The sequence below is a fragment of the Felis catus genome, chromosome A1 (assembly GCF_018350175.1).
Source record: "Felis catus isolate Fca126 chromosome A1, F.catus_Fca126_mat1.0, whole genome shotgun sequence".
Classification (NCBI taxonomy): Eukaryota; Metazoa; Chordata; class Mammalia; order Carnivora; family Felidae; genus Felis; species Felis catus.
The window spans coordinates 106,277,760-106,294,990 of NC_058368.1; the positions used below are offsets into that span (position 1 = coordinate 106,277,760).

At 37.0% G+C, this 17,231-nt stretch overlaps 1 protein-coding gene across 1 annotated transcript in view; it reads left to right on the plus strand.

Annotated features, from left to right (window-relative positions):
* The window catches only part of SLC27A6 (solute carrier family 27 member 6), a 75,586-nt gene that overhangs the window by 21,957 nt on the left and 36,398 nt on the right, over positions 1–17,231 (plus strand). The window contains exons 3-4 of the mRNA XM_003980733.5: positions 12,899–13,057; positions 14,379–14,503. Coding sequence (XP_003980782.1) covers positions 12,899–13,057; positions 14,379–14,503 — 284 coding nt within the window. The remainder of the gene's footprint in view (positions 1–12,898; positions 13,058–14,378; positions 14,504–17,231) is intronic.

The following is a 17,231-nucleotide window of genomic DNA, read 5'->3' on the forward strand; positions in this document are numbered from 1 at the left end:
CTTTTCTGATTTCTTTGCCTTTACATCCAAGCTGGTGTTGTTTTTCTCTTTGGGGGGGGGATTTTTATTATCTCCTGTGAGTCTTCAGTGGTCCCGAATGAGGTGATGACTTATACTGGGCCTGGTCTTACTTATCCATTTTGCTGGGAAATTTATAGGCCTTTTCTGTCTGGAAACTCATGTCTTACAAGTCTAGGTACTTGGAAATTAAAGAGAAAAAAGTTCTCTGTTCCTTTCTCTTTCCTTTTTTATTGCTATTCTTTCTGCCCATGTACTCCTTCTATTATATTTGTTTGTTTATTCTTTTGTCTTTGAAACTGTAACTTCTTAAAGATTGGTCCTCCTGGACTGAGTAATTAATTTTCTAATCTTTTTATCCCATTTTCCTTCTCTTACTTTTCATCTACTTTTTGAGAGATTTATCTTCCAAACCTCTATTCTCTGAAAATGCCTCTTTTTTCCACCATGTTATTTTTGTGTTATTATTTATTATCCCGTATCTCTCAGAATATTAGCAATAATTTTTTGAAAATGTCTCCTCTCTACCTTGTCTCTATTTTTGCCAACATCCTTTTATCTTTTGGTTTGTTTTGGTCTCTGTCCTTTATCCTAGAGGATTTCCTTAAATATTCACTTCATATTGAAAATGCATACAAAGAAACACACATAAAACCCCCCACAACAAATCCTGACTAGAGGCTCTGTGTGCCTGAGTGGAATTTATGGACTCTTTGGTTTCATCGTGAAGGCCATTTTGTCAGGGAATTCATGACTGTCAGTGTCTTTCAGTTTGTTACTTGTGGACGATTCAGATTCCTCAGACAGGATTCTCAAAGGGTGAAACGAGTCAAATGTGAAAGGGAGCTGAAGGCAAAGGCAGACTTTCTTTTTTTATTCCCCTTATTTGCTCAGTATTTCTTCTTCCCGAGGTTTCCGGAGGCTTCTCTTTTCCGGAGGGTAAGTCTCATAATTTCTACCAGAATAGTGGAAGCAATCTGGGGCTATAATTTTGTATTATTTTTTGAATTGTAAAACAAATATCAAGAAGCATTTGTTGACATTCTTCTAAAATTGGTTTGTGAATGATCTTACACAGGGAGTGTTCTACAAATGTCATCCCCTTTTAATTTAAAGTCTAAGCAATGTGGGGTCCTCTTATAAAGAACAGAGCAGAGCAATGTACAGAACTGGTCACAGATATCACGATTTAATAATATAATGCTATCGAAGAGTCTGACAAAACCATATGGAGCCTCCTTGAAGATTTAATTAATATTTTTTTATAAAAGGCATCTCTCTCTAATACAAAATGTTGCTTTTGCAACTCAAAATCTTGTGCTGAATTAAGTGACTGTAACGGTAATAAATATGATCATTTATATTAGTATGCCATTTGATGTTATAAAAGTCACTTGATTCTCACACAATAAAGTCTTAGGATGTTGATAATGAAGAAGGTGTTGATGCAAGTTAGGAAGTGATATAGAAAGTGGGCTTTGGCAAATTATGGAAAGAGCCTAAATGTCCATCAGCTGATGAATGGATAAAGAAATTGTGGTTTATATACACAATGGAATACTACGTGGCAATGAGAAAGAATGAAATAGGGCCTTTTGTAGCAACGTGGATGGAACCGGAGAGTGCTACACTAAGTGAAATAAGTCATACAGAGAAAGACAGATACCGTATGTTTTCATTCTTAGGTGGATCCTGAGAAACTTAACAGAAGACCGTGGCGGAGGGGAAGGAAAAAAAAAAGGTTAGAGAGGGAGGGAGCCAAAACATAAGAGACTCTTAAAAACTGAGAACAAACTGAGGGTTGATGAGGGGTGGGAGGGAGGGGAGAGTGGATGGGTGATGGGTATTGAGGAGGGCACCTGTTGGGATGAGCACTGGGTGTTGTATGGAAACCAATTTGACAATAAATTTCATATTTAAAAAAAAAAAAGAAAGTGGGCTTTGAAAAAGTGAATGATGGAGAGAGAATCTTCTCATAAGCCCTTTTGGCAGGTTATAAGGAAGCCTGTCAGCTGGTATTAAACATTTCCTATCCATTCTTACCACTGCCAAGTTCTGTTTGCCCAAGGTCACCAAAATAATATATTCCTGGATCTGAGCAGACACAGTCTGTCTCCAAGTGAGAAAAATATTGAGTTCAGTTTTGATGGCATTCATGTTTCTTTGACATAAGTGATAATGTGATATTTTAATGAACAAAGGTTGAGAATCATATAGATTCCCTTTTCTATAACATTGACATCATGGTTTCTTAAACAGAACTTCTATAAAGCTCCTTGTTTATAGTTCCATATTTATCTTCCATTTCAATAGGGTGCCTCCTAATCAAATTTCTGAGCCTTTCTGGGATTCTGTGGGGGCAGATCAGCTTTCCTCAAGGTTTATCTCCTGTGTCAGCTTTTTGGGTCTGCTGTGTACACAGCTGTCCTTCTGCTTTTCCAAAATTTGGTTGTTTTCATCTGTAATTCCATTCTTTTTGCCTTGAGTGTATGTGTTCTATCTGCCAACATCTAGTTCTCTTATTGTTCACTGGGCTTGGTTAGGTAGCTTCAGGAATCTCTAGGAAAGCTGTTTAAGCCTGGACAGAGGAGCCATTGGTTTGACCGTTCCTAAGAAGGAGGGGGAAGAAGAAAACGAGGTCACTGCCTGCCACACTATGCCTGGAAGCCAGTGGCTAACACCATCTCAATCTCTCTGTCCTTTGTCGCTCCTTTTCCTTGACCTTATGGATTTTTTCATTTTTCCAAAACTATCCCAGAATTCCTTAAATTATTTATTCCTACCTCTGAATTGGATCATCTCTCCCTTCTTTATCCTCCTAATCCTCAACTCACTGGACACAGCTTCCCTCCCACCTTTATGCCTGGACCTCCTCCTGGACATGTGAGGAGTTCCAATGCTAGGGATTCATAGAAGGTTAGGAGAGCAGAGGACTTTGGAGACCATATTAGGTATCTTTTCTCCACGTCTGTTGTACAGCATATCCCTTCACAACTTAAAAAAAAAAAAATGAAATAAAAATCGAAAAGGGACTTTATGACCACATAAGTTTGAGAAACACCGTAACAAAAATATCAAAGTTTCTGCACCATTGGGCTCCACAAGGGCTTTAATATGTTAATGGGCTTTCTAACTCTTTAAAGGCAGGACTTTAAAATGCTGTTGTAACAAATTTTATTCTCCTATTTCTTTTTTCCTTCTTTCCAACTTTAACCTCCATCAAGTTTTGATCATTTTCATTTCCTGGACAAGTTCATAATTGGTCTCTTATCAAAAAATCTAACTGAATACTTTGGATGGCTTATAATACATTAACAAGGTCATTATCACTTAAAGCTAACCAGCTTAGGAAGGGAAACATGGCTAGTTTACTAGTGTGCTTTGAAGGAGGTACATGAGCTCACAGGAAACACCTAGATAAAGCATCCTTATTTTTGGTCACAACCCCTACTAAAAAGCTACTTTTAAAGCTGGGTTGCCATGAAATCAGGAACGGTGTGGGAAGTAGGGAATATAGTGACTGAAGGACCATGGGTGGGAACTTCTTGGAAGCAGAAAACACATAAATGCTTGATCCTCTGGATGAAGAAGAGAAAGGCATTGAATTACCAAAAGCCAAAGATGGAGCTAGTCTCACCCAATGGGTTTAACAAGAAAATTTGGAGAGATTCCCCATGCATGAGGAGGACAACAAACTTCTATGGTGTGAGATGCCAAGCTATCAGGAAGAGCCAGAGAGATTTCTTTTTAAAAAAAAATTAGTAAATTTTAGTTAGGATAAATGCAAGACAATGCCAGCTTTGCATATGAGATCAATTATCTTCCATTTTAGTAGACATGGAGCACAAAGCTTGTCAGAAAATGTCAAAGCAGGTGAGGCAACAGGGTGGACTTGAGGTTCACCTGGGTAAAATATCTAGGAGTCATTGAAGCCTCTGGTTCATAGCTCTATGTGCTGCTTTGACCAAAAACCCCATGAGAATGTTGGCTTTTTATCAGTGAATGTGTTGAATCAGAGGAAAGAATGATGTCCTACTATTAGTAAGATGGTACCCCAGTTGACTGTGCAACGTGTAAGTAATTTTGGTTACTATACAAAGCACTGCATATACGATGAAATCAGAGAAGGCCTACCAGAGCAAACTGGAGTTTAGTTTGTATGCAATAGGTAGTGCTCGTTGTCTCAGTGAGATATATGTTGGGAGATAGAAATAGCACCATGAGTCAAATCTCAGTTGGAAGATCAAGTATCATTTCAAAGAGGTTGAGCCAAAACAGGTAAAAATGATCAGTAGTAGGAGGTCCAGGAGAAAGTACCAGCCATAGGGCATTACATGGGGCCAGAGAATACCTAGAGAAGCATGTAGTGGGCAGTAGGAGATTTTGGCTATAAAATTCGAACATCAGACATGGGAGTGTATTTTATTTTATAACTTATTTTTATTGAATAAATTCTATGTGTAGCATTGTAAATTTAAAGTATATAATGTGTTACTTTGAAACATTTATATAATATCTCTATATAGTGATATTTAGCATATCACATAATTATAGTACAATTTTACTGTTATATTCCTTGTACTATACCTTAGATTTCTACAGCTTATTGACTATTCCTTAAAAGTTTGTACCTTTAAACACCATCACTTTTATCCCCCCCCCCACACACACACACACCATCCTTTGGCAACATTTTACTCTTTGGTTTTTTCAGGCTTAACATTTTTAGATCCCATATATAAGTGACATCGTACAGCACTTGTCTTTCTCTTTCTGACTTATCTCACGTAGCATAATGTGCTCTCCGTCTATCCATGTTGTCTCAAATGGGAGAATAGCTTTCTTTTTAATGACTGAATAATATCCCACTGTGTATATGGACCACATCTTTTTTTATCCATTGATGGGCATTTGGGTTCTTTCCCTATCTTGACTATTATGAATAATGCTGTGATAAACATGGGAGAGCAGATTATCTGATTGAAATCACATTTTTATTTCCTTTGGGTATATATCCAGAAGTAGAATTGGACTGTGTGGTAAATCTGTTCTTTAATTTTTTGAAGAACCTCCATATTGTTTTCCATAGTGTTGAGTCCAATTTACACTCCACAAGCAATATATAAATATTCCCTTTGACTGCATCTTTGCCAGAATCTGTTGTCTCTTGTCTTCTTGGCTGTAGCCATTCTAATACGTGTGAGGTGATATCTCACTGTGGTTTTGATTTGCATTTCCCTGGTGATTAGTGATGTTGCATATCTTTTCAGGTATCTGGCCATTTTGATGTACATTTTGGAGAACTGTCTATTAGTTTTTCTTCCCAGTTTTTAATTGTATTTTTTTTCTGTTACTGAGTTGATTTACTTCTTTACATATTTTGAATATTAACTCCTTATCTGATATATGGTTTGCAGAAATTTTCTACCATTCTATAGGTGTCTTTTTATTTGGCTGTGTTTTTATTTTGTTTTGTTTTTTGTTTTTTTGTTTTTTTGTTTTTTTGGTTTTTTTTTGCTGTAAAGAAGCTTTTGAGTTTGATGTAATCCCATTTGTTGAATTTTCTTTTATTGTTTATGCTTTTGGTATCATGTTAAAAAAATTAATGCCAAGAGCAATATCAACAAACTTCTTCCATATATTTTCTTTTAGGAGTTTTATTGTATTAGGTCTTATGTTTAAGTCTTTGATACATGGTGAGTTAATTTTTTTTATGGTGTGAGATAGAGGTCCAATTTCATTGTTCTATATGTTGTTAACACCTTTTTAAGTTTATTTATTTTGAGAGAGAGAGAGAGAGCAAGCATGTGGATGGACGAGAGAGGGGAGAGAGAACATTCTAAGCCTGATGTGGGGCTCGATCTCATGAACTGCAAGATCATGAACTGAACTGAAATCAAGAGGCTGACACTTAACTGACTGAGCCACCTCGGTGCCCCTCATTGTTCTACGTATGTTTTTCTAGTATTCCCAGCATCATTTGTTGAGGAGACTACCTTTTACCCACTAGGTATTCTTGGCTTCCTGGTCAAATATTAGTTGACCATATATGCCAGGGTTTAATTCTGGGCTCTCCATTCTGTTCCATTAGTAGATATGCCTATTTTTGTGCCAGTGCCTACTGTGTTTATTACTGTGGCTTTGTAGTATAGTTTGAAATTCAGAAGCATGATACCTCTGTCTTTGTTCTTTTTTTCTCAGTATTACATTGGCTATTTGGGGTCTTCTGTGGTTCCACACAAATTTTCAGATTGTTTCCTATATTTCTGTGAAGAATGCCTTTGGTACTTTGATGGTGATTGCTTTGAATCTGTAGATGGCTTTAAGTAGTTTGGCAAGTCTTACAATATTAATTCTTCCGATCCATGAACATGGGATGTCTTTCTATTTGTGTCTTCTTTAATTTCTTTTAGCAAAGTTTTATAGTTTTCATTGTACAGATCTTTTATTTCCTTGAGTATATTTATTCCTATGCATTTTATTGTTTTTGATGCTATTGTGAATGAGATGGTTTTCTTTCTTTTTCAGATGAGTCATCATTAGTGTAAAGGTACACAATTGATTTCTGTATGTTGATTTTGTGTCCTGACCCTTCACTGAAACTGTTGATCAATTCCAATAGTCTTTTGCCTAATTCTTTGGGATTTTCTCTATATATAGGATAATATCATCAGCAAATAATGACAATTTTACTTCTTTCTTTCCTATTTGGAGAACATTTATTTTTTATCTTGCCTAATTGCTCTTGCTAAGACTTCCAGTAATGTATTAAATAGGAGTTGTAATAGTGGGCATCCTTTGCCTTGTCCTTGATCTTATTAGGAGTGTTTTCAATTTCTTTCTGTTGAACTGTCAGACTGTCACATATGGCCTTTATTATGTTGAGGTGTATTCCTTCAATACACAGTCTGTTAAAGGTTTTTATTAAAAGAGGATGTTTATTATCAAATGCTTTTCTTCTAGGTCTCTTGAAATGATCGTGTGATTTTTAGGTTTCATCTGATTGATGTGGTGTGTTATATTTATTGATTTGCATATGTTGAACCATCCTTGGATCCCAGGGATAAATCCCACTTGGTCATGGTGTATCATGCTTTTAATGTGTTCTAGAATTCAGTTTGCTAATATTGAGAATTGTTGCATCTGTTTTAATCAGGGATATTGGTTACTATTTTTTTTCTTGTATTTTTATCTGGTTTTGGTATCAAAGTAATGCTGATCTTGTACAGTGCATTTGGAAGTGTTGCTTCCTTGTCAGTATTTTCTTCAAATGTTTGGTAGAAGTCTCCAGTGAAGGAGCTGGTCCTGGAGATTTCACTTTGGGGAGTTTTTGTTTTTTTTATACTCAGTCTTTTTACTCATTATTGATCTGTTACGATTTCCTATTTCTTCCTGATTGAGTCTTGGTACGTTGTGTGCTTCTAGCAATGTATCCATTGCTTCTATGTTATGTAATTTGTTGGCATATAATTGTTCATATTAGTCTCTCATGATCCTTTTTATTTCTATAGTGTCAGTTGTAATGTCTTCTCTTTTGTTTCTAATTTTGTTTATTTGATTCTTTTCTCTAGTCTACCAATTTTGTTGAACTTTTTAAAGAACCAGCTTTTAGTTTTGTCAATTTTTTTTTATTGTTTATTTTGGTTTGTATTTCTCTGATCCTCATTATTTCTTTCCTTCTGCTAACTTTGGGCTTAATTTTTCCTTTTACTAGCTCCTTGAGGTATAAAGTTAGGTTACTTGAGACCTTTCTAATTTCTTAATGTAGGTATTTATAGCTATAAACTTTCTTCTAAGAACTGCTTTTGCTGCATCCCACAATATTTGTTATGTTGTGTTTTCTTTTCTTTGGTTTTGAGATACATTTTTTATTTCCCTTTTGATTTCTTCTTTGACTCAATGGATGTTTAGAAGTGTTGTTTAGCCTCCACCATTTGTAGATTTCACTTTCCCTTGTTGCAGATTTCCAGTTTCATACCATTCTGGTCAGAGAAGATAATTGGTATGATTTCATTCTTCTTAAATTTGCTAAGATCTGTTTTGTGATCTACCCTGGAGACTTTTGCATTGCATTTGAGAAGAATGTGTATTTTGCTGCTGCTGGATGGAATGTTCTGTTTATATCTATTAGGCCCATTTGTTCTAAAATGTGGTTCAATTCCAGTGTTTCCCTGTTGATTTTCTTACTGAATGATCTACCTATTGTTGATAGTGGGGTATTGAAGTCCCCTACAATTGCTTCTTGGTCTTTTGGTTAAGATCAAATGTGAAGTCCCCTACAATTATTATATTGTCTATTTCTCCCTTAAGATCTGTTATTAGTTGCTTAATACATTTTGATGCTCAGGTGTGGAGAACATATAATGACAATCATCGTATCTTCTTGCTGTATTGACCCCTTACTGTATAATGACCTTTTCTCTCTTATTACTCATTTGGCTTGAAGTCTGTTTTGTTATATAAATATGGCTATGCCTGCCACCCTTTCATTTCCATTTGCTTGGAATATCATCTTTCATCCTTTGATTATGAACCTATGTGTGTCTTTAGAGCTGAAATAGTCTCCTATAGCATATAGGAGCATATAGTTGAGTCTTGTTTGTTTTAACCTATGCAGCCACTGCTGTGCCTTTTGACTTACAGTACAATCTGTTTACATTCAGGGTGATCATTGATATGCAAAGATTTACTACAGTCATTTTATCTTTTGCCTTCTGGGTATTTTGTGTTTCCATTGTTTCATTTCCCTTCCCTTTATGTCTTCCTTTGGAAGTTGGTGGTTTTCCATGCTGGTTTGCTCAGTCTCCCCCCCCCCCTTTTTTTTTTTTATTTATTTTTTTTAAATTTTTTTTTTTCAACGTTTTTTATTTATTTTTGGGACAGAGAGAGACAGAGCATGAACGGGGGAGGGGCAGAGAGAGAGGGAGACACAGAATCGGAAACAGGCTCCAGGCTCCGAGCCATCAGCCCAGAGCCTAACGCGGGGCTCGAACTCAACGGACCGCGAGATCGTGACCTGGCTGAAGTCGGACACTTAACCGACTGCGCCACCCAGGCGCCCCCATTCTCCCCCCTTTTTATGCTTAATGTCTCTGCTCTAGATTTTTGCTTTGTGGTTACCAAGCATTTACATAAAATATCTTAGATAAAATAGTTCTTATTCTGCTGATAGCGATTTATCTTCATTCACCTATAAAGTTTCTGTCTTTTTATTCTTACCCTTTTATATTTTTGATGTCATAAGTTATCTCTTTTTATGCTGTGATTTTATTACCAAGTTGTAGCAGCTAGTTATTATTATTTTTTTAATGTTTATTTTTGAGAGAGTGAAAGAGTGAGCACAGTATGAGCAGAGAGAGAGGGAGACACAGAATTGGAATCAGGCTCCAGGCTCTAAGCCATCAGCACAGAGCCGGATGCAGGACTCTCAAACCCACCAACTGCGAGATTATGACCTGAGCTGAAGTCTGATGCTTAACCGACGGAGCCACCCAGGCGCCCCAGGAGCTAATTTTAATGCTATTTTCCTTTATCCTTTATGTTATAATTAGGAGTTTATTATACTATTTTAACAAAGAGTTATAGTATTCTAGTTCTGACTACTTAGCCACTTAATCAGAGTTTTGTGTATTTTTGTCTTTTTGTTTCAGCTCAGAGAGCTCCTTTCAATATTTTGTGTGGTGGTGAACTCCCTCAGTTTTGTTTGTTTGGGAAAGCCTTTATTTCTGCTTCATTTCTGAAAGAACTTTGCCAGATGGATTATTGTTGGCTGGCAGTTTTTATCTTCCAATATCTTCCAATATTTGAATATTTCATTCCATTCTCTCCTGGCCTGTAGAATTTTTGCTGAGAAATCTGATGATAGCCTAATGGGGGTACCTTTGTAGACTGTTGTCTTCTTTTCCCCCTGGCTACCTTTATCATTCTTTCATTATCTTTGGCTTTTGACAGTTTAATATAATGTGTCTTGGAAAAGATCTTTTGCATTGAAATACTAAGGTATTCTATTAGCTATACCCAGTTCCTTCCCCAGGTATGGTATGTTCTCAGCTATTATTTCTTTAAATATTCATTCTGCCCCCTTCTCCCTCTCATCTCCTTCTGGGGTACCCATTATTCTTGTGTTGGCTTTTCTAATGGAATCAGATAGTTCTCATAGGTTTTCTTCACTTTTTAAAAATCCTACTTTTTATCTACTCTTACACCTGAATCATCTCTATACTTTTATCTTCCATCTAGTTAATTTTCTCTTCCATATGATCTGGTCTATTTCCAGTGAATTCTAATGCATCTTTCATCTCATATATTGAATTCTTCAGCTCCAGAACTGGTAAAGTACTCCTATTCATTAATTTTATCCCTGAGATCATCATATTGTCTTTCTGAGTTTTCTTGTAGGTCATTGAATTTCTTCATGATAGATATTTTAAATTCCATACCAGTTAGATTCCATTATTCCATATTTTGAGGTTCTGTTCATGAAATATTGTCATTTTCTTTTTGTTATACTGTATTACCCTGACACGATGTTTGATGAAAAGTGCCTCTGGCATCGTATTTAAAGTGGCAAACACTTTTCTTACGTAGGCAAGGTGGGTTTTTTGGTAAATTTTTTTTTTTAATTTTTTTTCAACGTTTATTTATTTTTGGGACAGAGAGAGCATGAACGGGGGAGGGGCAGAGAGAGAGGGAGACACAGAATCGCAAACAGGCTCCAGGCTCTGAGCCGTCAGCCCAGAGCCTGACGCGGGGCTCGAACTCACGGACCGCGAGATCGTGACCTGGCTGAAGTCGGACGCTTAACCGACTGCGCCACCCAGGCGCCCCGGTAAATATTTTAAGTAATGCTTTACACCATTGTGGGGCTCCAAGCCACATACCAGAGATCAAGGGTCTCACGCTCCATCTACTGAGCCAGCCAGGTCTCCCAGGCAAGGTTTTGTTTTCTTTGATACAAACAGTTGAAAACAAAGGTAGTTAGGAGCCTTCCTTTTGTTTTCCAGAAGGTGGCGCTATAGCACCAGTTCTTGGTTTCTCTTTCTGGAGCTGGCAGCACTTAAAAAAAGGCAGAGTGGTGGGGGCCTGGGGGTCTACTTAGCGCTTGGGGCTTTGGGTGTGCCTCTGCCCTTGTAGAGGGAATCATCAAGTGTTGGGAGAAAGGGTGTCATAGAGATCTATGGGTGGTCCTCTTGAGTCCTGGGGCAACCAGTAGGAGTCACTTTGCTTCACTTCTCTTTGTCTGCCTCTTTGACTTTCCTTTCCCTCCCCTCAGTCGCTGTGGTCACTCCTGAGAGAGACTAACTGGTCCTTCCCGCGGCAGCACATGTGGCCAGGCCAATTCACCACTCACTCACCTTCACCTTGGATCTCCTCCGCCACAAGGGTCATGCTGGCCTGCTCTTGGGCCAGCTACCTCTTTCTCTGCCTCCACGGCTCCTGTGCCACTTCCCTCTCTCTGTCATTGCCTCTGGGATCCAGTTCAGCCATGATCGTATCCACCAGTGGATGGATCTCTGGGGTGCCTTCGTGAGCTATGCCGCGGCACTTTTGGAGGGAGATAGTTACACATGTCCCCTTAGTTGTATATCAGAGGGAAGAGAAACAAGGACTGACTCACAAAGCCTCACAGCTGACATCACTGTAGGGGTATATTTTACTATAAGACTTCAAGGCAAGCTGAAAATAATAAGGAAGTACTTCCGTTTGGGAAACACATTGTGAAATTTAGGACTCCATTTCTAGAAGTGGGAAATCAAGTCCACCTAGGTGCAGCAGTAAGTTTGTAGAGCCACTGACATTAGTGACCTGCCTTTGACAGATAGTAGGACTGTATCAGTATGTGGGGTAGAGAAAAAGGCTATACTTCTGGCTCTACTATCTGCTGCTCTTCACTTTTAATCCCGTTATTTGCTTATTCCTGTGGCTTTTCTGACGTTGGTTTCCACTTGCATCTCTGGAACAACAAATGATACTCCTTGTCACCGTTGCGTTTTGTGAAGTGAAGTAACTTTATTGGTGAGGTAGATTTGGGCTGGGACCCTCTGAGTGAAGACATTCCAAAAATATTAGAACTCTTTGAAGTGACACAAAATAGGACTAAAGTAGCATTTAATCTAACAAATGAATTTAAGAGAGGGTACTTATCATTGTGAAAACAAGTTGTGTCCCATGCTAAGGAATTGTATGTTGAAACATGAAATTGCTGATATTCAATCTCAAATAAGCCAATTTCATATTACATTGTGTACTAACTGGATGAATTTATTATGCTGGCATTGTAATCCAAAAGACTATAACGATATGGAAAATAAAAAAAAGTAAGCAAAACGTTTTATATATTAATCACAACTACAAACGTTTTTAAGAAACCCATTGTACATAGAAGAAGACTGGAAGGGAAAAAGAAAGTGATCGATGTTTGGCTCATGAATGTTTAGAACTGTTTCAACATTATGTATTACTGAATCTGATATTCTATAATGATCTTAATTCAGGACATATGAAACATAAAACTACTGGTTCTTGAGACAGAATCTTGGAATTAGAATTGCTCACTAGAAAATTTCTATTTTAAGTATAATTTAGATTTATGTTGTGATCTGCCTCATTTTGGGTGTACATTTTCAGATTTGGGACATTTTTGTCATTCTTGTAGCAGCTGTGGCTCTTTGAAGTTTATGGCATCCCAAACTCTATATAATTTTAGTTTTGATTCTTCTGGGTAGATCCAAGATTCTAGGAACTAAGTACAGGGGCGGTTCACATTTGCATGGTCCCTATAAAGCACATGTAATATTTTGATGTATTTTGTCTCAGTTGCCGCTGTAGTTGATACCAGCATAAACTTTCTGTTACATATATTTCTTTTCTTGTCTTCCAGGGCTACCAAAAGCAGCTGTGATCACTCAGATGCAGACTTTAAAGGGCTCTGCTGGCTTGTGGGCTTTTGGTTGTACTGCTAATGACATCATTTATATAACCCTTCCCCTGTATCATAGTTCAGGAGCTCTTCTGGGCATTGGTGGATGTATTGAGTTAGGTAAGTTTTTATTTTATGTCTGTTAAGTTTTCAAAATGCCTATTAATTGTAACTTGTGTTAAAGTTTGAAACTCTATCAGTAGAATTCAGAGTGATTGTGTGCTTATTATATAATTACAACAGTACGTTTATTAAAAGGACATAATTTCATGGCATAGCATTCTATTCCTGAAACTGGAAAGACCAGTGCCTTGGAAATTTGGCCTTGTGGTTGGAGCTGACTGTTGAGTGGGCTTCCTTCTCCATGCGGTCACTCATCCTTGGATGATCTACCCTGGCCTCCTTAGATGGTACTAGGAGCCTTCCACGAGGGTGAATGTGGAAGCTGCATTGCTTTAAAGGCTTACCCTCAGAAATCACTTAGATAATTTCACCTGTATTTTGATGATCAAAGCCAGTCCAGATTCAAGATTTGAGAGGTGGGGAAACAGACCCTACCCCTTGAGGGGAAGAGTGGCAAATGCACATTGCAAAGGTAAGTGTATAGAAGGAATTGTTGAGCCTGTCTTTGAAGACAAGGTACCCGGGCATCCAGTAACTCAGTTGGTAGAATTTGTGACTCAGTAGATTTCATTCATAAACATGCTCAGATTATGTGTCTGGCCCTGAAATAGTACTTAACTATAGTTATGTGTGTGTTTATATGTCACAGTGTATATGTCTGAACTACAATAAAGTAATTGTATGGAGGAGCATATTTAGACTATGATCAGTGTCCAAAATAAATAAAGATGAGGGTCAAGACATTAGCATTTTCCTTGGAAAAAGTCGTATGATTTACATTGTTGTGAAAATCAGGTCGTTACAGTTAAATTCTGCAGCCATCAGTGAACTTGTTTTTGGTGCTATGTTACCAACTCTACCTTACTAACTCTCAACCTTGAGAAATACTAAGGCTCCTTTAAGGTTTTAAAAGTAAATAAGATGTACATATTCAAGGTCAAAAGTAAATGAATATTGTTGATCCCTGTGGAGAAGACTAACCCTTATCGGTAGTCATCCTCTAACGCTTGCAACTCCCTAAGCATTTTGATTGCTTCTTTCATCCCAAAAAGAATATATTTGTAGTCAAAACACAGAACTGTAGCATGAATTTTTAAAAAGTTTATTGGACTGTAAGATTAATGTTTTCAAATGAGCTTGATATAAATGGCCACTGATAGATTATAAAAGTCTTGAAATTGAATACAAGTGCACCACACAGGGCAACATCATTTTAGTTTTCTGTTCATTCTGCCCTCAGATATTTCCCTTAGTGCCCGTTTTTTTTTTGTTGTTGTTGTGTTTTGTTTTGTTTTGTTTTGTTTGCCTTTTCTCATAGGAGCTACTTGTGTATTAAAGAAGAAATTCTCAGCAAGTCAGTTTTGGAATGACTGTAGAAAGTACAATGTGACTGTGTTTCAGTATATTGGAGAACTCTGTCACTATCTTTGCAAACAACCTAAGGTAAGAATAATCATTACCAGAAAGGAAAAGTAATTTCAGAAAGAAAAAGCATGGGGAGAAAATTAATTTTTGTTCGTGTATATTCTACTGCTTCCAGAGCATAGTTTGACTGACTGACAGATGTTTGCAATAGCCCAAGATGAAATGAATGTAAAACAAGTCAGAAAAAATAAAAGGAGAGCTAGGCAGGATTGTACTAATGTGCTCTCTATGGTGGCAGGATAGGACAGACCCACAATCCAGCCCACTTGGTGTTTAGACTGATTAAAATTTCTGTAAACACAGCACACATCTGATTATGACATTAGATGATGCACACAGAAAGCAGTGATTACAAGGTTGAACTAGAGAATCTTTTAAAATGCTGTTCTTTGAAAAAAACAAAACAAAACCAATGACATGGATTAGACTTGTTTTCTATTTCTTTTCTTTTGAATATGTGATTATATTAATATATCTTTCTGTTTGGTTTTGATTTCAACTTAAAAAGAAATTTTGCTTTGATGTATGTTTGTCTGCCCACCTAAACCAATCATTTCCACAATTGACAAATTGCCCCTTTCTGAAAATAGACAAGTAGAGAGAGTTGCAAGAGCCTGAAGTTTGTCTTTATTAGTTTGTTTGCTTTTTTGCCTCAGAGGTTATTTTCCTTTTCCTGATCTCATTTATATTTCAAGGTGCTTATTTTTTAACTGTCTGGTTTTCTAAACATTCTTGAGGCTATAAAGAAGTGGGCTTCTGTAATCAAATCTCCACCAGCCCCGTGAATAATGGTGATAGACAATGCCCCCTGTGTAGGACGGGCAGCAGAATTGATGACCTGCCCTTGACCCTTGCTAAACTTCTTTGTTCATTTCTCATCACTTTTGCCATCATCATGCCAGCTTAAGGCATGGATGGTGGGCCAGATGTCTTCTCTGGCTGGCTAAAATATGGACATGTAATCCTTCCTTTACCCACAGCACAACTGAGACTAGGCTGGAAGCATTTAAATAAGACTTTGTTGAAGATATGGGATTACACAGGGCAGAAAAACACAAAAAGAATGTGAAACTGGATAACCTTATTTATAAAATGCTCTCATTCACTTTAAGCTCATAGTTTACCATGTAGAGACCTCCCGTCTAGTTCCCGACCCACACCCCCCCACCCCTGTTATGGCCAGAAGCCATCCTTGTTCTTTCCTTGGTCAGGAGTGCTTCAGTTAGCTACAGATTCACTCGATCTATCGCTAAGACAGAGAGTCTCAGAGACATGTTTAGACTTTTCTGACCTTTGTTCTCTTCGGGAGGCTTTGCCAATGTCGGTGTTGTGGTCTTCTGAAAAGACCTGGTAGAACAATTAAGTATAATGCCACAGCCTGACATATTTTCTCTTCTAGTTTTCATTGTGTTCTTTGGTAATGTGGTATCTGGACTAAGATAATTTAGGGAATTAATGCCCTCCAGTAAAATAGGAGCCACCTTCAGTAAAGGATAGATTAGGTACTTCTTCATGAACTTTCTAAACTGTGCCCCTATCCATTCCTTTTCCTCCTTATCCTTCAGTAACAACATTAGCTTTTTGCAAGACTTTTTTCTCATTAAGTATGTACTGAATGGTTGAACACATGCAATTTTTTCTAACATTTTACTGTATTAAATGATGCTGCCATTAGTATCTTTATGCAAGATCGCCAGTATAGGGGCTCAGAAGTGAAGGCTGACAAAGGACGTGGATATTTTGGTGATTTTTATGGCATATTTCCAAATTGCTGTTCGAAATGGTTAACGTGATTTAGAGTCTCATCGACCATTGTGGGAGGATGCATATTGTACGGTCTCTTATCAGTACTGTGTGATATTAAAAATATGGTTTTCTAATTATGCTTCATGGGGAACCAGCACCTCCTTCAAGGTTCCTCAAAAGTCCCTGAAGGAGTTGAACAGGGAAAATAGACCAATCTTCAAGATCCACCCTTTCAGATATGATGGATGAAACTCAATTTGGTTGGGCTTCTTAATAATATTTTGTTCGCACAAAGAATGTCTTGTTTTTTTAATGGGAAAATTATAATTTTATTTATAATTTTATGGACTAGAAACAAACATGTTTTTAAATTTTCTGTTAAGATTACTGGCAAGGTGGAATAATTTTCTATCTTTTTTCACCTGAAAATGTCTCTTATGAGCCTTTTACTCATTTATGTCTTTAGCACATAATATTTTCTCTTACCTGTTTGAGCTATCATTTCCTATAATAAAGGTATTAATAGTTTGTCATGTTCACTAAAAATCTTTTTTCAGAGTGTTTTCCTTTGATTTTTTTTTTATAAAATGAAATATCATTTTCACCTCTCTGAATTTCTAATGCACTAATTTTGAGAAATTTATATAGCTATAAATTTATAGCTAATGCTATAGCTGCAGAAAATTTGAGAGAACCGAGAATTGAAAGTAGAGCACTCGATTTCTTTTAGTTAGTTAAATATTTTAATTCTTAACTCGAGTCCTTCGAAGAAAAGATAGTGTTTGTGAAATATTCTCTAAGCATTCACCTGAAGGAAGTGGAGAAGAGAAAGAAATAAAAATAGCTTTGCCCAAAGGAAAACTTAATAACTTTTTTAATGTTTATTTTATTTTTGAGAGAGAGAGACAGAAACTTAATAATTTTCTTAAGCAGAGATGCATTGTATTACCTAATCACTTTTGCTGATTTCACACAGAAGGAGAACAAACAGTTCTTGGCA